This window comes from Salmo salar, chromosome 23 (assembly GCF_965601325.2).
Source record: "Salmo salar chromosome 23, fSalSal1, whole genome shotgun sequence".
Lineage (NCBI taxonomy): Eukaryota > Metazoa > Chordata > Actinopteri > Salmoniformes > Salmonidae > Salmo > Salmo salar.
This window is the reverse complement of record NC_138313.1, coordinates 37227768-37251330: the sequence shown is the minus strand read 5'-3', so window position 1 is coordinate 37251330 and position 23563 is coordinate 37227768. Positions and strand designations below refer to the sequence as shown.

The following is a 23563-nucleotide window of genomic DNA, read 5'->3' as shown; positions in this document are numbered from 1 at the left end:
GAATCATTAGATCATTTGTTTTGGTACTGTCCATAAGGTATGTAGCTTGTTTTTGGTCGCAGGTTTAGGAACGGCTGAAGAATTGCAACATTTTCCTGGAGCTAGCACTGCTGGGTGATTTAAAAGTCATAGTCAATCGATCAATAATATAATAATACTCTTAGTAAAAATGTTTATCTTTAATTTACAATATGTAGAATCTATGAGAATAGAAAGGTTCAGAACTTTTGTGAAACATCACAGCACAGTTGAAAAATATATGGCAAATAGAAATCAAAACTTGATGGTGATCACTGTTCAGAGAGATGGGAGGGGTTGAGTGGAGTTGAAGGATGGGACTAAAAACAAACAAAAGACAACTATTGTAAAATATACTGTGTCTGTAAAATGTATATAGTATGTATAAGCTGGAAGTAGAAGCCTAAGAGTTGTTGTCCATGAGTTTACTCCAATTAGGGGAGGGATGGTAGGGTTAGGATAAAATAATAAAGGAAAATATATACAAAAATATATATATATTGTACATGTAAAAAAAAAAACTTTATTAATATTCATAATCTGATTGATTGAATTCTCCATGTGGTCTATATTAAAGGGCGCCTCATTTAATATAACAGGCTTTTACGATTCAATGTTGGTGAACAATTTATACTTAAAATATCAAAGGCACTAATTTCATGGAATGACCCCATAGCAGTAAAGGCTATAAGGGAATGTGGTAGTTGTGTGGTTAATGCCCTTAATGAGGCTGAACCTTGACTCGCCTGTAGGCCTCACTGCTGGGTCTCTTGGTTCCCGTCTTTGGGCGGCTTGTCCTCAGTTCCCCAGTCATGGTCCTATCTGAAACACAATACAACGACGGCTATAAAGTCACATTAATTTAGAGGTTTAGTAATGTCAGGTGTTAGGACAGCTGTGACCTCGTAAAGCAAACCCCTGAGGAAACTGGAATAGAGTTGGACAGGTGAGCAGAGTGGGCTGCCAGATGCACGCACACACACACACTCCCAGAAGGACAAATTAAAGAGAGGACTGTGAGCCTAATTGCCCTCCGTCTGCCAGAGTCAAATTAATAGCCTCTCACAGTTGTGTTGCTTCATTCCTTCCAACATGTACCTGTCTGTCAATGCAGTGTTCTCTCTCTCTCAAAGGGCATGGGACACCGTACTTCCTTTATTTTTTTTCTACTGACACTATAGCGCTCCATACTCCCTCACCTTCACCCAGGGGCCTGACTGACAGGCAGCCGGCCCTCTCTCTACTTCCTCCCTGTTGCCCTACCTGTCCGTCCAGCATCTCGTCAGTCCAAACAAAAGGTGGAATTCAATCAAACATACACATTGCAGTATAAATGTTTATTGTTAGAATTTGATAGTTTGACATTGATATCTACTTAGGTCTCAACTATCTACTTAGGACTGCACATCTCTGTCCAAATGGCAGGCAGCAGCACACAGCCCAATGTTGAATAGCAGTCGTAAATCAGACTCCGGCACAGCACACAGTGTTAAACAGCAGTCGTACTATACATCAGACTCTGGCAGCGGCCCAAAGCCCACCCTTACAGAAATGACACCCCATGACAGCCTTGTTTATGACAGAAAGGCACTCTTCTGTTTGTGGTGCATTACTGTTTTAGTGCAGGGTTTATGAGCACCATTGCCTGCCATCTGTTAGCTGCTGCCATGGCACTTTTAATCGCCCAACCCCGGAGATCGATATCGCTGTCAGGTCACGGGAATGCTCACAGCTTGGTAATGGGTAATTGCGCATCATTGACTGAATGATTAGGGTTATTTATTTATTATTCCCTTGTATTGTTGGGAAACATATAGCACAGAAGGAGGAGAGAGAGAGGGAGATGAGATAATATATATAATGCACTGTGGTTATTAATTATATGGAGACATTGAGCCTGCCTTTTGGACAAAAACGTGCAGTATTGGCCCAATTCTTCATCTACACTGATTAAAGTGGATTGAACAGGTGACATCAATAAGGGATCATAGCTTTCACTTGGATTCACGTGGTCAGTCTGCCATTGAAGAGCAGGTGTTCCTAATGTTTTGTACACTCAGTGTATATTATGCACTGTGATTATTAATTATATAGAGACATTTATGTATTCTGCCCTACCAAGCAAAAAGGCAGTTCCACAGAGCATGGAACTGAGAAAAACTGATTTATTTACCTTGGTTTCACAGTAACTTTATGCAGTTACTGATAACATGACCCCCATGTTCTCCAAAACATAATACAATCGAGGCAGGATACTTGTCCAAATGAGCAGTTACTGCCTTTTTGCTTGGTAGGGTAGTAATTGTGGTTAGAAGAAAATAACAGCAGGTGTATATGAGTGGTAAATCGAATGGTGGCTGTCTATTATAATATGATTCAACTATATTAGTAGGCTGAATCGTCATACGTACAGGCTACTAAACCCCCTAAAGATAAGCAATAAGCAATATGATAATGTGGAAATCAATTGTATTTTGCAAGTGTAATAGAGTGCATTCTGTTCTGCCCAAAGCGGAGATCGAAATAGCAACCTTTTGCACAACACAAAACTACATTCACCCCCCTTTAACCTCCTCCCTTTAACCGGACAGAGCCCAACTGTGGATGGGGGGTCACAGATCCATTGTAAGGAAATTCTGTTTTGCCCTGAGCTGGGATGCCCTGAGCAGCAACCTTCTGCACAACTTCTAACGTGCTGCGGGCGAGTTTACATCCACTACACAAGGGTCACTCACTCACACACACATCTGTCCTTCTCAGTGTGTGAGTGACAGAGGCTTCATTTACTTTGACCCAAGCTGCAGAATCTGATCAATTCCTGCCATCTTGGCAGATACTTATCTACATAGCCTCTTCAATCACCTCAGCTCACCAACCTCTCACCCACACACACACAAACTACATTCTAGACATGCTTCAGTCAGTGTACTACGAGGCACCCCTTTTATTGCACAGATAGTCAAGCATCCTTGATCAGATGTTGTCAGGTATCTGCGCATGGAATATGTGTTAGTATCAAAGGATAAGACTTCTCACCTAAAGTTCAGGCACAATAAACATACAGTATATAATACCAATTAGATATGCGCTGATGCATCATCAATGGGCTTTCTTACTAACACAGACACATGCACACACAACTACACACAGACAGAGAGAGAGGCAGACTGCCCTATACTCACGTCTTAGGCTGTGATATTCACTCTTGAACAGGGTCATACCGGGGGGGAGGGGGGAGGGGACAGAGAGAGAGAGGGAGAGAGCGCAGAGGAATGCCTTGAAAAGGAGCAGAATCAGTGGAGACTCTCCTCTTTTAATCTCTCCTTCCCAGTGCCTCCCTGCAACCCTGACAAAGAGGAGAGGAGACTGTTCACTATGGAATCAATGACCATGCTCTAAGAACAGTACCAGCGGGATGTACCATGTCAAGCTCCACAGTGGGGTGGTGGGCTGACCCACTCTGTAACAGGCAGGGGGGTGCTGTGTGGACTGGAGAGAATGCTATAGCTGTGTGGATGCTTGTACTGTATGTCACAGCCACACAGAGCACTCAGGAATTATCACTGTTTATTGTAGTAGCAAAGGAACTGGAGGAATGCAGGCTGTGCCGAGGGAGAGGAGAGAGAGGCCAGATCCTTGAGCAGAGACAGGCATCACAGATGGAGTCTGTGGAAAAAACTCATGTTGTGGCTCAGAGTCAGACACAAAGAGAAGTACTAGAGTCAGGGCCACCTCGCAGGCAAAACATTTTAGTTTAATTCTGCACATTTTGGCATGTGGCAGAAAAATCTGTTTTACACCTAATTTCCTACAATTCTACCCATTTTGTCATGGGGTGGAGATATTTTTTTTTACAGTTTTACATGTTAATAATATCTGAGTGAGAATGACTAACAAAATCAATGTAGGCCCCCTGGAGGTCAGGGCCCCTGGGTACGTGCTTGCTCCTTGTCTCTAAATCTTAATAGTAAGTTGAGACCCCGACTGAGTAAAAAATGAAAAAGAAAAAAGAATAGATGTTGCAGTTTTAATGAAAGTTTTCTGCAGTTATACAATTTATTTCATGGGGCGGAGAGAAAACGTTGCAATTTTCTAACACATCTAATGCAATTTTTTTTTAATTCCATGGGGTGGAGATCAAAATATTTTTTAAAGTTAATTCCTTGCAATTCTACACATTTTGCCATGACTTATGCCATGTTAATATCTGAGTGCGTGTGACTAACAAAATCAATGTGGGCCCCCTGGAGGTCATGGCCACTGGGCATGTGCCCTGCGTGACAGGTCGGTACTGGGCCATGAAAACTACAAGTTTAGATAGGTGACATGGCTAATTGTGTGAGGACAGACGCTGGGAGACGAGAAGCAAGTACAGGGAGTGAAGATTTAAAGGATAAACAGACATATAACAAAACAAGAACAGCGCCTGGACAGGGGGAACAAAACAACAAGCCAGGGTTTCCCAAACTCGGTCCTGCAACCCCCCCTGCACATTTTGTTTTTTGCCATAACACTGCAAAGCTGATTCAAATAATCCAAGCTTGATGATGAGTTGGTTATTTGAGTCAGCTGTGCAATGCTAGGACAAAAACCAAAACGTACAGGGGGGGCAGCACTAAGTTTGGGAATCCCTGCCCTAAGTGACCGCATATGTCGCTTATGTCTGGAGCCGGTCCTGACTAGATTTCAAGCACCAACTCACTCACTGGATTCAATGTGCTGTAATACAAAACCAGAGAAGACATGTAGGCTGCCGTGCAGAAGAAGATATGTAAGCTACTGTGCAGTATAAGATATAAGTGACTGGGGCCAACTGGTCATAATCTTGATTGCAGTCTCCATATCTTGATAAAGCATTCACTGAGCATTCTTCAGGTTCATCACTGAGAATTAAACAGCAGCTGCTAGCTAGATTGGGCCTAGAAAAGTGCCTCATCATCAAGCTGTGAAAGACGAAAGCAGGACAGACGGACGGGAGATTCTCTCTGAGTAAGAACAGTCTCATCTCTTCACACAGAGGTTTGCCCCAGAATGGTCATCTTTATTTCTCTCTCTCTGTCTCTCGCTCCCATCTCTTTCTTCATCTCTCTCTATCACCTGACTGCCCCCCCCCCCTTATCTCTGTCTCACTAAGCCGTGTCAGCAATACTCACTCCGAAAACACCATGCAGTCGTTTCATCTATCATGCAGCGGAAGAACAGAGGGAATCACGCATGAGCGACATCAAAGCTCAGTCAAGTCAGAGAGACTCCCACCCTCCCTCCCCTCGCCACTGTCTCACACACACACACACCGTTCCTTCAGACAACAATACAGAGATTAAATATACACATCGGTCACTTACTATGGCACTGACATCATTTGAGTCAATTGGAGGTGTACCTGTGGATGTATTTCAAGGCCTAGCTTCAAACTCAGTGCCTCTTCGCTTGACATCATGGGAAAATGAAAAGAAATCAGCCAAGACCTCAGAAAAACATTGTAGACCTCCACAAGTCTGGTCCACAAGCAATTTCCAAACGCCTGAAGGTACCACGTTCATCTGTACAAACAATAGTAAGCAAGTATAAACACCATGAGACCACGCAGCCGCCATACCGCTCAGGAAGGAGACGCTTTCTGTCTCCGTGATAACAAATCAAATGTATTTATATAGCCCTTCGTACATCAGCTGATATCTCAAAGTGCTGTACAGAAACCCAGCCTAAAACCCCAAACAGCAAGCAATGCATGTGAAAGAAGCACGGTGGCTAGGAAAAACTCCCTAGGAAAAACTCCCTAGAAAGGCCAAAAACCTAGGAAGAAACCTAGAGAGGAACCAGGCTATGAGGGGTGGCCAGTCCTCTTCTGGCTGTGCAGGGTGGATATTATAACAGAACATGGTCAAGATGTTAAAATGTTCATAAATGACCAGCATGGTCAAATAATAATAATCATAGTAGTTGTCGAGGGTGCAACAAGCACGTCCGGTGAACAGGTCAGGGTTCCATAGCCGCAGGCAGAACAGTTGAAACTGGAGCAGCAGCACGGCCAGGTGGACTGGGGACAGCAAGGAGTCATCATGCCAGGTAGTCCTGAGGCATGGTCCTAGGGCTCAGGTCCTCCGAGAGAAAGACAGAAAGAGAGAATTAGAGAGAGCATATTTAAATTCACACAGGACACCGGATAAGACAAGAGAAATACTCCAGATGTAACAGACTGACCCTAGCCCCCCGACACATAAACTACTGCAGCATAAATACTGGAGGCTGAGACAGGAGGGATCAGAAGACACTGTGGCCCCATCCGATGATACCCCCGGACAGGGCCAAACAGGCAGGATATAACCCCACCCACTTTGCCAAAACACAGCCCCCACACCACTAGAGGGATGTCTCCAACCACCAACTTACCGTCCTAAGACAAGGCCGAGAGATGAACATACTTCGGTGCGAAAAGTGCAAATCAATCCCAGAACAACAGCAAAGGACCTTGTGAAGATGCTGGAGGAAACAGGTATAAAAGTATCTATATCTACAGTAAAACAAGTCCTATATCGACATAACCTGAAAGGCGATTAAGAAAGGAAGAAGCCTTGCTTCAAAACCACCATAAAAAAGCCAGACTACGGTTTGCAACTGCACATGGGGACAAAGTTCGTACTTTTTTGAGAAATGTCCTCTGGTCTGATGGAACAAAAATCGAACTGTTTGGCCATAATGACCATCGTTATGTTTGGAGGAAAAAGGGGAAGGCTTGCAAGCTGAAGAACCCCATCCCAACCGTGAAGCACAAGGGTGGCAGCATCATGTTGTGGGGGTGCTTTGCTGCAGGAGGGACTGGTGCACTTCACAAAATAGATGGCATCATGAGGCAGGAAAATTATGTGGATATATTGAAGCAACATCTCAAGACATCAGTCAGGAAGTTAAAGCTTGGTCACAAATGGGTCTTCCAAATGGACAATGACCCCAAGCATTTTTCCAAAGTTGTGGCCAAATGGTTTAAGGACAACAAAGGCAAGGTATTGGAGTGGCCATCACAAAGCCCTGACCTCAATCCCATAGAAAATTTGTGGGCAGAACTGAAAAGCGTGTGCGAGCAAGGAGGCCTACAAACCTGATTCAGTTACACCAGCTCTGTCAGGAGGAATGGGCAAACATTGACCCAACTTATTGTGGGAAGCTTGTGGAAGGCTACCCAAAACTTTTGACCCAAGTTAAACAATTTAAAGGCAATGCTACCATATACTAATTGAGTGTATGTAAACTTCTGACCCACTGGGAATGTGATGAAAGAAATAAAAGCTAAAATAAATCATTCTCTCCACTATTATTCTGACATTTCACATTCTTAAAATAAAGTGGTGATCCTAACTGACCTAAAACAGGGAATATTTTACTTGGATTAAATGTCAGGAATTGTGAAAAACTGAGTTTAAATGTATTTGGCTAAGGTGTATGTAAACTTCCGACTTCAACTGTATGTACATGCCCTCAGTACCATGCCTATATACATTTAAAAACTGTTCAGTTACATTCATACAGTACCAGTCAAAAGTTGACAGACCTACTCGTCCAAGGTTTGTTCTTTGTTTTTACTATTTTCTACATTGTAGAATAAAAGTGAAGACATCAAAACTATGAAATAACTATGACGTCTCACTATTATTCTGCAATGTAGAAAATAGAAGAAAAAAAAGAAACCTGGAATGAGTAGGTATGTCCAAACGTTTGACTTGCACTGTACATACATCTCAAAGTTAAGAAATACACAACTACGCTTTAGACACACACACACACACTAAGATCAATGCCTGCACACTGTCGAGCCAATGAGATCGACCATCAGCTAACTCCATTTTAATTAGAAAATCAATTGAATGATTACATTTTAATTAAACTCGTCCTATCTAATTAAGATATGATGATATTGAGTGGATTGTGGTCTCTTGAGTTTATTTATTTATCTATGACGTTTACCCCTGTCAGCCAGTCCTTATCACTACCACTGCACATACAATGCATTCCACTGAGGATATGCTGCTATCAACTGAAAAAGATAGCATCTCTGGTTTAAAACGAGGTTGAAAGTTCCAATGAATGCAAACTGGAAAACATAGTGGAGATCACCTTGTTCTCACTTTTTTGGGTGCTGCGCACTTCCTCAAGGACTGCCGTGCTGAAGAAATGCCTTGCAGAGACCCAATAGATTACATTTCATAGTTCACCCCTTTAGTTTGTACTATATAGATCAACGTTTTTTTGTGATCGAATCAACATTATATCATGCCCTTTCAATGCAACAAATTAAAACAAATCTAACTTTGCAATATTTAGTCTGTGATTTTGTTATACGCAGAACCAGAGCGAAACGGAGTAGAATTCTATTGGCAGGGGTAGCAGGGGCGGCAGCGTAGCCTAGTGGTTAGAGCGTTGGACAAATAACCGAAAGGTTGCAAGTTCAAATCCCCGAGCTGACAAGGTTAAAATCTGTCGTTCTGCCCCTGAACAAGGCAGTTAACCCACTAGGCTGTCATTGAAAATAAGAATTTGTTCTTAACTGACTTGCCTAGTTAAAGTAAAAATAAACAGCGTATTTGTTGATATTATGTGCGAGTTATTAGCCCAGTTATAGATACATATAGGTCAGCAATGGGGAAATAATGCTTCCTAGAAGAGCACAAAACCTGTAGGCTACAGACCTGACTGTCTTTGAAAAGCCAGTCAGTTAAAAAAGCTTATTTTAATTGAAGGGGCAGTGTTGTATTTTGAGACAGGCTTCAACATGCAAATAATGTAGGCCTGCAATGAACACCACATATAGGCTACTGAAGGCTATATCATAGAAATCAAAAGCTATTTCCATGTGAAAATGTTATGAAAATGTTATGGGATTTGCTCCATTGGTATGCTTAAATAGCCGCAATAGCCTTTTGGCTACTATCTAAAACTGTAAGGGTACAGCCTTAGTATTCACTGTAAACACGAACCGGAAGTTCCTCAAAGTTTCTGATCACAAAACCTAAAATTTGCTCAGTGCCCCCCAAAATTAGACGGAACATTGTCTACAAACTCTGTGTACAATCATTGATACAGTTTCAGAAGGAGAGACAGTCTTCAGCCAATCAGCACCTGTGAGAAATGACACAACACCACAAAGCAACTTCAGTTATAGTAACACCCCCCAAATTACCACACAATATAATAGAGAACATACATCCTCATCATGGGTCTTGAATGAAGAGAACCGGAAGAAACCGGTTTGTGGCTGCAAGCACTGTTGAGGATCAGTGAACTCCAGGAGGGTTCTGTCATCCTCTTCCCTAATTAATACAGCCTTCAAACAGAGCTGAGCTGCTCACCATTAATGGCTTTTCAGAGGTAGTAGGCCAGGGAGACAGCTAGCTAACACTGTGGGTGATGATAGTTCACTGGGATGGAGAGAGAGGGCTAACTTAGCTCTATGGTCATCTCCTTTGGAGGGAATCGTTAGTTTATACACCTGACCAGCTGTATCACGCAATCTCTACATTATTGCGGTCTTTCTTTTTTTTATGTGCGAGTGAGTGTGAGAGTGTGTGAGAGACAGAGAGAGTGAGAGAGAAAGAGAAAGAGAAAGAGAGAGAGAGAGAGAGAGAGAGAGAGAGAGAGAGAGAGAGAAGATTTGTGTGTGTGAGAGACAGAGAGGCCTGATAAAGGTATTGTGTGTGTAATTGGTAGTGGCTTCCTCCTCTACCCTGAAGTGAAAGTAATTAAGATACAGCGGTTTTTAGAAGAGGATTGTAACTGTAATCCCTTCCTCCAATTCTAGTTTGCCATACAATGCAGCAACCAAGAAAAATATTGCTTGAGTTAGCCTGAAAGTTAATCCCAATGTCATTGTCCCTGTTAGGCTGTTTCCAATCATGTCGTTTTTAAATCCCCCGTTTTATGCAAGTTTACAGGTTCTCTATGCTCTGGAGAGGAGCAGCGCACGCGCACACACACGCCATCCCTGTAGACTACACTACACAGATTCCTTCTCCACATCACAGACTAGAGTGTTTGAAAAGAACCTCCAACCTTCGAGTTGCTAAACCGGTGTACCTATGTTTGTCCTCTGCATGCCTGTCTTTGTTTGCTGAAATACATACTTTTAATAAAACGTTAATCAAATACAACCGACTGTTTCCTCGTTGCTGTTGCTCTAATGGCAACTCAGTGTGAATGTGCATGTGCCAATTGAATCTCAACAAGGAAGCAGTCAGTGGTTGTATTTGATTAACGTTTTATTAAAAGTATGTATTTCAGCAAACAAAGACAGGCATGCAGAGGACAAACATAGGTACACGGTAAGAGTTTAAGAATTGACATTTTTGAAGTATTGATGCATAGTGACTTGAAGGAGTCTGAGGTTCATTTAAAAAACTCTAGTCTGCAAACAACTCCAGAGGAGTTGAGGTACTTGGCCAGAGCTGTTGTGTCTCATTGTAAAATCTAAATATCATAGCAACTATTCACAATAATGTAAGCAGTCTCTAAATCATATAATGACACGGTCCTCTAATTACAAAATGCCCAGACAAGTTTTTCATGACTACTTCAAATCTTCCAAAAGCAGAGCCAAGACAGGAGAATTCAGAGCCATGGGTGTAGTGGATATGGGTGTAGTGGATATGGGTGTAGTCTAGACTCTAGTCTGGAGGAATCCAAACAAAAGGAGTCACCTTGTGGACATCTAGCAAGCTGCACCTATAAACAGGGGGGAGACTTGAAGCATGAAAGAGAGAGACTACTCAGCATGTGATAGATTCAGGTCCTCATTTTGACTTTAAACTGGTCGTCTGTTAAGCATGGAGAAATGTGGCATCTGCTCTCGAGGCTGCAACCAGGACGCAGGGGTGGGCGTAAGATAGTAAAAACAAATCTGGGGCATGCCAATTAATTAATGTTACATGGTATGGTATATATTAATTTATGGATGTCCATCATCCATTTTGTATGATATGTTACGAATTACAATTTGTACAATATGTTACGACTAGCAATTCATACAATATGTTATGAATTTTCAAAAGGTATGATATCTTACGAATTTACTGCAACCTGGACTCAGGGGTAGGTGGCTAACGTTAACCAGGCTAGGGGTTATGGTTGTGGTAAAGGTTATGGTTATAAGTTAAAGGGTTAAGGTTAGGGGAAGGGTTAGCGAACATGGTATGTAGTTGCAAAGTAGCAAGTAGTTGCAGAGTTGCTAATTAGCTTAAATGCTAAAGTTGTCCATGATGAGATTCGAACACGCAACCTTTGGGTTGCTAGATGTTCGCGTTATACACTGAGTGTACAAAACAAGCATTTCACTACACCCGAAGTAACATATGTGAAATATGTGTATGCGACCATTAACTTTTGATTTGATTAGGAAAACCTTTCTAATATTGAGTTCCACCCCATTTTACCCTCAGAACAGCCTCAATTCGTTGGGGCATGGACTCTACAAGGTGTCGAAAATGTTCTACAGGGATGCTTCCTCAAGTTGACTCCAATGCTTCCCACAGTTGTGTCAAGTTGTCTGGATGTCCTTTGGGTGGAGGACAATTCTTGATACACATGGGAAACTGTTGAGCGTGAAAAACCCAGCAGTGTTGCAGGTCTTGACACAAACCACCAGTGCGCCTGGCACCGACTACCATACCCCTTTCAAAGGCAAAATCTACACTGATTGAAGTGGATTTAACAGGTGACATCAATAACGGATCATAGCTTTCACCTGGTCAGTCTATGTCATTGAAAGAGCAGGTGTTCACCTAATACAGGCTCTAACCAATAGTGCAAAAAAGGTAAGTAAGCATTTCACTGTAAGGTCTACACCTGTTGTATTCAGCATTTCACTGTAAGGTCTACACCTGTTGTATTCAGCGCACGTGACAAATAATCTGATTTGATCTTAATGTTTTGTGCTCTCAGTGTACAGTTGCCCACCTGTCCACCCCGACCAACCATCCTACTTTCGTTTTTTACTTAACTAGTTAAATATAATTAAATGTAATCGAAATGTTCTACATAGTCTCCATAAGTAATTATTTATCATGAGAGGGCCATAAACAATAATTAGTAATGCTGCATACTCAAAGGTTACAATCTCAACTTTCCGGTAAAAAAAAATTGTTATAAATTGCTGCGCTGTAGCCACTTTTGAGGACACAAGGACAAGTAGACAATACAAATATGATAAAGATATGAAAATATTTTATATGATGTATTTCATATTCAACAAAACTCTATGAATAAGGATTGAAATGACGTATATGCTTTCTAAATATAACATAAAATTATAAAACAACCTATAAGAATTCACCTTCCTTATATCTGTAAAATACATATTTGTATTTTTCGTGTTAGAGAAAACGTGCATATTTTCTAAAGGTCTCCCTTGATCAAAATGGCTGACCCCATCGCTGTGTCTCACAGAGCTCTAGCTTGGCTTCCTGAACTCATTAGGAATTTGCCTTTCATCTCATATTAGTCCGTCTATAACAAATAGAAAGTGTTTTTTGATTAAAATCTAGAAATTATTTTAGATTAATGGCTTTAATTTGATCTCTGAATGTGCTACCGTGATGAAACCACTTTCTCCTGCTGCACTACAATTGGAAGCATGTGCTTTCTCAGTGGCTGTGACATAGGGTTCAGCCAGGAGTTGATGGACAGTCGGAAAAGTGAATTAAATGGTAGTAGGGACATCCCATCTTCAAGTGGTTTCAGATTTCACATTCTAAATCACATAAGCTCAGAAAAAATATTGTGTCTATGGGAACCAGGGCTATAGCTCAATGCAAGCCATTTAGATCTAAGGTGTCTACAGATCGATTTATGAGGGAAAATGATGACCGGAACTAGTACCAGAACCACGGTACTAGTTTACATCTAAGAGGTTTTTAAAGCTGCAATATGCAACTTTTCGGGGCGTTCCGACCAAATCCACATAGATGTTATAGATCTGTCATTATCATTGAAAGCAAGTCTAAGAAGTGGTAGATACAATATGTTATATGTGCATATTTCTATGCTAGCCGTTCTTAAGTTACATTTTTGCGTCTTTTACTTTCGGCATTGTACACCAGCTTCAAACAGCTGAAAATACAATATTTTCAGTTATTGGAAATATATTTCACAGCAGTTTAGATGGTACAATGATTCTCTTGCTTGTTTTGTCACATTAACTGAAGTTAGGCAAACTATTAGAATTTTTGCAACCAGGAAATGGCGGAGTGATTTCTGCGTTCTGTAAAGCGCCCCACAGTGGAGGTGTCAAAATACCCATAAAACCTAGCGGTCAAACAGGGAAATTGTTCTAATAATTTTTCCAGCGTTCATTTTTCCCAAAGGGGATTTTAGAAACACTTAAAATAAGGGCTGTGTTTCATGTAGACTTACTCTGCAATGATAACCATGTAAATCTCTCTCGGACAAGGTGACATATCAATATATTCGTCTCAAAGAGGACTCCTGCCAACAGAGCCTTCGCTCCCTGAGGAATAGACTGAGCGCCCTGCAGAACAGCAGCACTGTCACCATCAGACACACCACCAAGGCCCACAACTGTGAGATAGATAGATACAGCGTCTGTTTAGTTTGCCATTTGCACATGACTGTTTCTTCTCTTTTACAATAATATATATTATTGCACTAGCACTTCAATAATTACTGGATTTGCCAATGTCTTGTGTTATACTTTTCTGTCTGAATGTCTCATGATTGTCTTACTGTTTGTATGTCTCTCCCTCTCCTGCTCCCTCCCCAACTACCGGTCCTGAACCTGAGAGCCTGGCCTATGGTGGGAGGCTGGTGAGGTTGTTTGGTGTGGGGCAGGAGGTGCACTTTGTTTGTAAAAGGCTGGTTATGAGCTGCTGGAGCCCCAGACCAGAGTGTTACTGGCGTCTCTGAAGTGGAGCAGCCAGCAGCCCACATGCAGGGGTGAGTCAGAGCCCTGAGCCCTTCGCCCACCTCTGTCTGTGACTACTCTCCCTCCATGCCTGGAAGGATAACATGGTGTTATTCTACTGTTATATTACTGTATTCAATATTCATGAGTGAGGAATCCCTCTTTACTACTGTATGTAGACTGTATCTTATTGCTTTTACTTGCTCTGCTGTGTGGTGTAACCTTTTAGGTCTCTCTGTTCCCCAGTCTTAAACCCCCTGCCACCCTACCCACGCCCTCCTACCGCTCTTCGTCCTCCTGCTCCACAGCTCCTCCCGCTGCACGTATGACACAGGCTTCAGCATAAGCGGCCATGACAGCAACATCTGCACAGGTCAGTACGGACAAATCTTACCTGAAAGAAGAAAGAAGAGTCAACCACCGAAATGGTCGAAAACCACAGGCTCCTCTACTTCAAATGCGTTTCACTTTTAAGAACCAATCGGTTCATAGAACCACACAATCTTAGAACTGTATGTACGTCATGGGATCTTTACATAGGAGTGAGGTCAGTGCACTGTTGTGACACACCACCAAGGCCACCAGGGGTCTTTTCACAGTCCCCAAATCCAGAACAAATTCAGGAAAGCGTACAGTACTATATAGAGCCCTTATCTTCCTTACATCTCATATTGCTCAAATAAATAGCAAACCTGTTTTAAAAAAAACAGATAAAGCAACACCTCACGGCACAACGCCTCTCCACTATTTGACCTAGATAGTTTGTGGGTATGCATAGATATGTAGGCTACGTGTGCCTTTTGTTTTGAAATGTATGTAGTTCTGTCCTTGAGCTGTTCTTGTCTATTGAGGTAATGTATTATATTTAATGTTTTGTGTGGACCCCAGGACGAGTAGCTGCTGCTTTTGCAACAGCTAATGGAGATCCTAATAAAATACCAAATATTGGAAGAGGCCTTACAAAATACTGTATGTAAACTAAAGTACTATCTATATCAGTGACATATTGACAAACTGTGTTTCAGACATTGGTGAGTGTCAGCTGTTCCCACTGGCCCAGCCTGGGCGCCTGTGTACGCACACATAATGAGTAATGTTATATAGACAGATCTTAGATGAGACCATTCTATTGGCAAACATGCAATCATTGGAAAATAAAATTGATGACCAACGAGCAAGATTAAACTACCAACAGGACATTAAAAACTGTATTATCTTATGTTTCACCGAGTCGTGGCTGAACGACGACATGAACAACATACAGCTGGTGGGTTTTACACTGTATCGGCAGAATAGAACGGCAGCCTCTGGTAAGAAAAGTGGTGATGGTCTATGTATATTTGTAAACAACAGCTGGTGCACGATATCTAAGGAAGTCTCAAGGTTTTGCTCGCCTGAGGTAGAGTCTCTCATGATAAGCTCTCGACCACACTATTTACCTAGAGAGTTTTCATCTGTATTTTTTGTAGCTGTCTACATATGACCACAGACCGATGCTGACACTAAGACCGCACTCAATGAGCTGTGTACCGCCATAAGCAAACAGGAAAACACTCATCCAGAGGCAGCACTCCTAGCGGCCAGGGACTTTAATTTCCACCAGCATGTTAAATGTGCAACTAAAGGTGAAAAAAAACTCTAGACCATCTTTACTCCACACACAGATACGCGTACAAAGCTCTCTCTCTCCCTAAATTTGGCAAATCTGACCATAATTCTATCCTCCTGATTCCTGCTTACATGCAAAAATGAAGGCAGGAAGCACCAGTAACTTGATCAATAAAAAAAAGTGGTCAGATGAAGCAGATGCTAAGCTACAGGACTGTTCTGCTAGCACAGAGTGGAACATGTTCCGGGATTCTTCAGATGGCATTGAGAAGTACACCACATCAGTCATTGGCTTCATCAATAAGTGCATTGATGACATTGGCCCCACAGTGACTGTACGTACATACCCCAACCAGAAGCCATGGATTACATGGCGTGGCAACGAAGTTAATTTAGAGGTATGGCAACGTGACTATGGGATGGAATATGGCACACAGAGTAGGATGTCATGCAGATTGTGGAGCTGGAGAAAAAGGTTGACTGAAGTTTTGATCACTGGGTATGCTTCAGAACGTACTAAAATCAACAAGAATCTGCAAATTTATGTCCATGTGTCAATACTGGCTGCTTGTGTCCCTGGCTTGGAACCTAAACTGAGGAGGTAGGTGAGTTCGTGTAGATAATCAAAAAGCTGTCCCAAGTGAGTTTTGAGGTTCTGCCTGGCGCTACAACCTCCATCCTCCCAGTGTCCCAACACCTCTCTCAATAGACATTATGCTGGTACTGGTCATTCTATTCGCAGTGGAGAACAGTATAAAAACCTGCAGTCTTTATTAACAAATTGTCCAACTTCATCTGTACAGAACAAAAATCTAAACCAGGGAAATACATTATTCTGTTACATCTCAAGTACATGGCAAAATCAGAGATAAAAGCAAAGGACCTCCGTAAATTTAAACACATTACAAAACATTTTTCATCATAATCTTAAATCATATGTTATAGTCATTGTTAAAGTTATCATTTCATTTTGACTTGATGAAAGCTTTAGACAGACAGAAATAACAGTAAGCAACAGTAGAACGACTCAACAGTATTTAATGCAGTCTGGATAGCACAAGAGGGGAGTGCTGGTAAAAAATAATAAGCCATGAGATCTCTTCTAGCCGTCTGTTAGAAGGTTACCCCTCTCCCAAGTTGGGGTATGACCGCTTTGAGGGGTGCACATGCACACCTTTGCTCAGTTTGAAGGGGTGTTAGGAGTGGGCCAGGGGCCTGTGGTATATGTATATATACACACACACACACTATGTACATACATGAAGGATCCCTATCTCACACACTATGTACATACATGGAGGAACACTATCTGGGATTGTCAGAGTAGGCACGCATTGACAAATCTACCTTTTGGATCGTTACAGCAGAGTCCATTTTACAAGTCAAATGATCAACTGTTTTTACAAGCAAGGAAGGAAGGACTCACCTCATACCAATTCAAGAACAAGGCAATGACATAGTAGCAATAGGAGAAAAACTACTAAAATCCCATTTACATGGCATGACTGTTTTGCGAAAACGATTGTTGAATCATCATGAAAATGCCTTTGAACTCTTCTCGTTGAGAGGGCTTTCCTCTGACTGGATTGGTTAAAGTTTAGGTCCCATCTGAATAAGTACTTTGAGTTCAGTAATAACTAAAACAAAAATGGCAACAGACAGAATTCATTCCCGCACTGAGGAAAGAAGCTCCTGGAGTGACAACACCAAGCCCCTCCCCCCAAACTCTTCCCCCCCACCACCACCCTCGGCTCCCAGGCTTCACTCGAAGGTGAAAGCCTTTTGCTATACAGGCAATAAGAGTACCACAGTATGTGTCGTAATACCCATAAAACCTAGTGGTCAAACAGGGACATGGTTCCAATCGTTTTCCCACCATTCATTTTTTCTATTGTGGATTTTAGAAACACTGAAAATAAGGGCTGTGTTTCATGTAGGCTTACCTTGGCGTGACGTTTTGATAACCATGTAAATCGGTCTCCGACAAGGTCACTTTTATCAACACAGTCGGCTCCATTTACTCTTATGCTAATGAGCATTTTCTAATCAGAGTAGACAACATGCAGAACTGCCGAAATGATTCAAAGGTAAAAAGCTCTGGATTAACTATCCAATGTTAGCTAAATGTAGTAATGAACAAATTGGCTACATTGCTTTAAATGGATAATTCTGTGAATTGTCTTGTGCAAGTTTTAAATTGACACAATACCCGTTAGCAAAGGTGTCAGCAGGGATTTGTAGTTTTGCATGATGTCTACTTTCATGCTAATTTGCATTTCGAATAAGAGTAAATAGAGCCGAATATATTGATAAAAGTCACCTTGTCGGGTTGAGATTTACATGGTTATCCAAACGTCACGCCAGGGTAAGCCTACATGAAACACAGCCCTTATTTAAGTGTTTCTAAAATCCCCTATGTGAAAAACAAATTGGAACCATTTCCTTATTTGACCACCAGGTTTTACGAGTATTTTAACACCACTGTGGGGCTCTGGAGAAAAGGCAACAAGAGAACATTCAAATCAAAAAAGGACTCAAACTTTGACCATTAGTAAACAAATAAATAAGGCTAGGACCAAACAATATACAGTACCAGTCAAAAGTTTGGACACACCTACTCATTCAAGGATTTTTCTTTATTTTTACTATTTTCTACGTGGTAGAATATTAGTGAAGACAAACTATGAAATAACATTATGGAATCGTAAGTGTTAAACAAATCAAAATATATATTATATTTGAGATTCTTCAAAGTAGCCACCATTTGCCTTGACTGCTTTGCACACTTGGCATTCTCTCAACCAGCTTCACGAGGTAGTCACCTGGAATGCATTTCAATTAACAGGTGTGCTTTGCGGTCAAATTCCTGCAAAGAAAACACTACTAAAGGACACCAATAAGAAGAGACTTCCTTGGGCCAAGAAACACGAATAATGGACATTAGACCAGTGGAAATTTGTCCTTTGGTCTGTACAAATGTGAGATTTTTGGTTCCAACCGCCGTGTCTTTGTGAGACGCAGAGTAGGGGAACGGGTGTGCGGTTCCCACCGTGAAGCATGGAGGAAGTGTGATGGTGCTTTTCTGGTGACACTGTCAGTGATATATTTAGAATTCAAGGCACACTTAACCAGCATGGCTACCACAGCATTATGCAGCGATACGCCATCCATTCTGGTTTGCGCTTAGTGGGACTATGATTTGTTTTTCAACAGGACAATTACCAAACACCACCAGGATGTGTAAGGGCTATTTGACCAAGAAGGAGTGATGGAGCACTGCATCAGATGACCTGGCCTCCACAATCACCCGACCTCAACCCAATTGAGATCGTTTGGGATGAGTTGGACCAGAGTGAAGGAAAAGCACCCAACAAGTGCTCAGCATATGTGGGAACTACTTCAAGACTGTTGGAAAAGCATTCCAGGTGAAGTTGGTTGAGAAAATGCCAAGAGTGTGCAAAGCTGTCGTCAAAGCAAAGGGTGGCTATTTGAAGAATCTCAAATATATAATTTGATTTGTTTAACCCTTTTTTTGGTTACTGCATGATTCCATATGTGTTATTTCATAGTTGTTTTCACTATTATTCTACAACGTTGAAAATAGTAAAAATAAAGAAAAATCCTTGAATGAGTAGGTGTCCAAATGTTTGACTGGTACTGTGCATATATAACTAAAATAACATACAAATGTGCAATGGTTCCAGTATAATTTCAAACAAAAACTTCTCTATAAGCACTTGTCTTTATTTTTTTGTTGCATTGTTCTTGACCCCGTCTACCACCATCCTAACGCCGCTACCGATACCCTTGGCTTAAACCTGCTACATGGGAAGCTTTGGAAATGTTAGTGTTCAAAATTAGACTTATCTTTCTGCACCGTCTGTCACCAGTGTTGTGTCCAATCAGACCACCTAGACCCAGCTCTCCAACTTTGAAATGCCCATTGTTAACTCTGAGTACCTTGAGAGAAATGTGTGTGACTACTCGCCTGGATGTCCAGCCATCTGGTCAATGCTAACCGTTTCTCTACCATACCACCCATTCGGTTAGCATTGGCACTGGAGCCATCTATGATACACTGCCAGGTCTGTCAGTATAATCACAAATGGATGAATCAATATTATTTATCATCAGTTATTATAAGTGTACGGCTGATCTAATATACTGTAGGCTGTTGGACTCCTCTCCTATGCGGCTCAGTCGGTGGAGGACAGTTCACACCTGGCAGTCTCATGGCAAATCAGTGAATGTAATAAACATGGGCAACCTGAAGTCAGTCAACCCCCCCACCGGCCTCTCAGGAGAACAACAACAATATAATAGAAAAACAGTTAATACTCCCATTTCACACACACTTTCATTCTCACAAACACTCACACTAAAAGCAATTTATCAGTACTGAAATCATTGAAAGCCTCAGGAAGAACATAAGTACGGAGACGTTCTTTCTGTCTCTCTCACATAAACAGTAAGAGTTATTGTGAATCCACCCCCCCCCCCCCCCCCCACCCACCCACAGAAAACATCTGTAAAGAAATATTACCTCTAAATGAGATAAAGCAAATAAGAAAACCACTGCAAGAGAAACCAAAAGCAGAATCCAGAATTTTTGCTTATGCCCCATCGGGCTGGCCTAACTGGGCCGCCCGACGGTACAGGTCTGTTAGCGTTAGCTGGTTAGCAGTGGAGCGATGGAGGACAAACAGGTGGCGGCAGCGTCCTTCTAGAAGTCTCCTGTATAACTTCAGAACATCAGTCAGACACTGGAGTGGAGATGGTGGAGGGGTTATGAGTCGGTCTCACAGTCGGCGCATGTCCACACTCACACCAGTGAAACAAACCATTATAGGATAGACTGGGTAATCTAGGCCAGGCCCGCACCCTACGTGGCCCTCCGACAGCATAGCAATGATGACAGAAGCTCGAATGGCTGGCTCCCCCCTAGAAGCCAGTCTCGGGGAGGGCTGGGGGGTGGTAGAAGAGGAGGATAAAAAGGAGGAGATGGTTTGTACATGGAGCCAGGCTAAGGTCAGGGCAACTGGGGCTATGTTGAGTGAGGGCCCTATCCTGGTTCTGTGGCCCCCCTCTCTACCTGTCCTTCTGCTCCTGCATTAATCGCTTGGTGATGCGGCCACACATCAGGCCAAACAGGAAGAGAATGCACACGCTCAGGCCAATCATAGCCAGGATGTAGGTCTTGGAGGGTGAGGTCATCACCTGCATGGCCAGGTCGGAGAAGCCTTCGGCCGGGGCCACCTTGGAGGGACATAGGGGGAGGGGAGCAGGTGTGGGTGTCAAAGTATGAAAAAGTAGAGATTGTTCAATGTGATATTGTGTGAGTTGAATCCTAGGCAATAAGAGGGTAGCATCCACAGATAGCTCAATTCATGACAAAAAATGTACACGCATTAAAAAGTGCGGTGGTAATGTTTGGTAGGTTCGCACTTGTTTTGAAGGGACTCAGGTGCGAGTGTTTAGGCAAGCTAGTGACGTCTTGTTGGTATGTTTGTGCGTGCGTCTTGTTCACCTTGGCAGCGTAGTTCCACATGTCGATGCGGTCCTGCAGTCTCTTCTTACACTCTGGCTGCAGACGCACCCTCTTGTCCTGCAGAGCCTCCATCAGACAGGACATCTCTGACGAGGAACACAAGCAAAAAGGTAAGGCTTCAACACAGAGGAAAAGGCCTTACAGAAACTGGGATGTTTGTAAGAAGGACAGAGGTGTTTGTACAAATGTGCAGGTGGTGTGTGTGTACTACTCACGGCGTCCTCGTCCTGGTGGAATGGCAGCACACTGGTGCTTGATGTCCAGAGCGCAGGCCGTGTGGAGGACAGGGTCCACAAAGATGTCTGCCTTACTCTCCTTCAGAATGTTCAGAACCTCCTGCAGAGAGGGGGGGGGGTGAAAAGAGAAATAAAAGGATGTTTCTCAGACTCTTGGCTTTTAAGATGGCTGAACATTGTCAGTTTCTGTTTACCAAGAGGAGAGGGAAGAGAACAGAACCACCCACCTTCTTGCAGCCCTCCACTTTGATCTTGAGGAGATTGACTTTAAGACACTCCTCTACTTGACCGGTCTGCTCCTGGGCCGCAGCCTCCTCTGGACACAGCCGAGAGATCTGACACGCACAAGGGTAATGTATAACCACCATTTCTTAACTGTGTTACAAAGCGTGTGTTTTTTTTTATAGTCCTGGGGTGTATTCATTGCGACGATTCCGTAGCGAAATATTTCAACTGTTTACTCCACACGGAAAACGATTTGCAAAGAGTTTCTATTTGGCAAATTCAGGAAGGTCCCTCCCCATTTCGTTCCGTTTGGTTCTTAAACTGTATATGGTTTCCATTGCAAGACTTAATGAATACACCCCTGTTTAGACCCAATCACCTCATCAGTGCAGTGAATCTGCAGCTGGGGGTCCAGTCTGTAGTCCAGAGCTGACTCCTGTAGGATCACTCTGATCTGGTCCTCACAGTCTGGAGACAGACGCTGTGGAAACACACGTAAGAGAATGGTCTAAGTACACCCACACAGACAAACAGTACGTGTAACCTACCTACCAATCGCTCAAACATGGTCGACTATACTGAACAAACATATAAACATGTAAAATGTTGGTCCCATGAGCTGAAATAAAAGATCCCAGAAATGTTCAATATCCACCAAAAGCGTATTGCTCTCAAAAGTTGTGCACAAATTGGTTTACATCCCTGTTAGTGAGCATTTCTCCTTTGCCAAGATAATCTATCCACCTGACAGGTCTGGCATATCAATAAGCTGATTAAAGAGCTGCACCCTGTGCTGGGGACAATAAAAGGCCACTAAAATTTGATGTTTTGTCACACAACACAATGACACAGACGTCTCAAGTTGAGGGAGTGTGCAATTGGCATGCTGACTGCAGGAATGTCCACCAGAGCTGTTGACAGACATTTGAATGTTAATTTCTCTACCATAAGCTGCCTCCAATGTCATTTTAGAGAATTAGGCAGTACATTCAACCGGCCTCACAGCCGCAGACCACGTGTAACCACGCCAGCCCTGGACCTCCACATCTGGCTTCTTTACCTGCGGGATCATCTGAGACCAGCCAGCCGGACAGCAGATGAAACTGAGGAGTATTTCTGTCTGTAATAAAGCCATTTTGTGGGGGGAAAACTCATTCTGATTGGCTGGGCTTGGCTCCCCTGTGGGTGGGCCTATGCCCTCCCAGGCCCACCAATGGCTGCACCACTGCCCAGTCGGGTGAATTCCATATATTAGGGCCTAATGAATTAATTTAAATTGACTGATTTCCTTATATGAACTGTAACTCAGTAAAAACAGTTGAAATTGTTGCGTTAATATTTCTGGTCCGTATAAGGAGACCCATTAAACATGTGTAGTCTGACCTGGTCTGCATATTTGAGTTTGAGGCAGGAGACAACCTGTCCCTCCAGCTCACTGTCTCCTGTAGCCTTGTTCAGGATGCTCTGGCAGAATTTAGGGATGTCAGCCTTACACGACTTCCTCAGCACTGGGTTCAACCTGTAGTCTGGACAGAACACAGAAGGAGACAGGGTGAACCATAGGGGTTAGATTGGGGAGACAGGGTGAGAACCATAGGGGTAGGGTAATACTACAGAGGTGTTGTGTACTGTATGTTTGATGAAAGCCATAATCTCTGCTCATATTGTGAGCTATAGTGTGTGTATATTCAGTATCCACCTGTATTCTGTGTGATCTGTCTCTTTGTGATCATCTGTTTACACTTGGGGTCCATCAGCTCGCTGTTCTTGTTCTGCTTCAGGCACTGCAGCATGTTCTTGGCATCAGCCTCAGTACAGAAACGCTGGCAGAGAGACAGACAACACTAGGACACTCAGAAACACAGATGAAGGCAGCGTAGCTGGTGAAACGTTGCTCTTCATTATCGATTAAATGTATTGCATCTATGCAGATTATATACACACACAATGGGAGAGAAGACAGGGGAGAGACCAACAGACAAGCCAGTCATCATGTCTGTCTGGGACAGTCTTAGTAGCAGC

The 23563-nt window shown here is 42.6% G+C and overlaps 2 protein-coding genes across 5 annotated transcripts in view; both read right to left on the bottom strand.

The window, feature by feature from the left end:
• The window catches only part of LOC106584532 (RNA-binding Raly-like protein), a 75052-nt gene extending 57838 nt beyond the window's left edge, over positions 1–17214 (bottom strand). Inside the window, exons 1-3 of one of the 3 annotated variants that reach the window (XM_045706055.2) lie at positions 16959–17214; positions 14208–14318; positions 765–840 (exon numbers count right to left, since the gene is read on the bottom strand). In XM_045706055.2, the coding sequence (XP_045562011.1) occupies positions 765–840; positions 14208–14289 (158 nt within the window). In that variant the 5' untranslated portion in view covers positions 14290–14318; positions 16959–17214. Of the gene's footprint in view, positions 1–764; positions 841–3200; positions 3724–14207; positions 14319–16958 lie in introns of those variants that run through there. The other 2 variants (XM_014169936.3, XM_014169933.3) reach the window with 2 other exon arrangements.
• The window catches only part of LOC106584534 (Golgi apparatus protein 1), a 43995-nt gene continuing 36718 nt past the window's right edge, over positions 16287–23563 (bottom strand). For both annotated transcript variants that reach the window (XM_082968093.1, XM_014169938.3), the window contains 7 exons: positions 23241–23364; positions 22925–23067; positions 21921–22022; positions 21544–21651; positions 21296–21416; positions 21060–21166; positions 16287–20788 (listed from right to left, as the gene is read on the bottom strand). In XM_082968093.1, the coding sequence (XP_082824219.1) occupies positions 20621–20788; positions 21060–21166; positions 21296–21416; positions 21544–21651; positions 21921–22022; positions 22925–23067; positions 23241–23364 (873 nt within the window). In that variant the 3' untranslated portion in view covers positions 16287–20620. The remainder of the gene's footprint in view (positions 20789–21059; positions 21167–21295; positions 21417–21543; positions 21652–21920; positions 22023–22924; positions 23068–23240; positions 23365–23563) is intronic.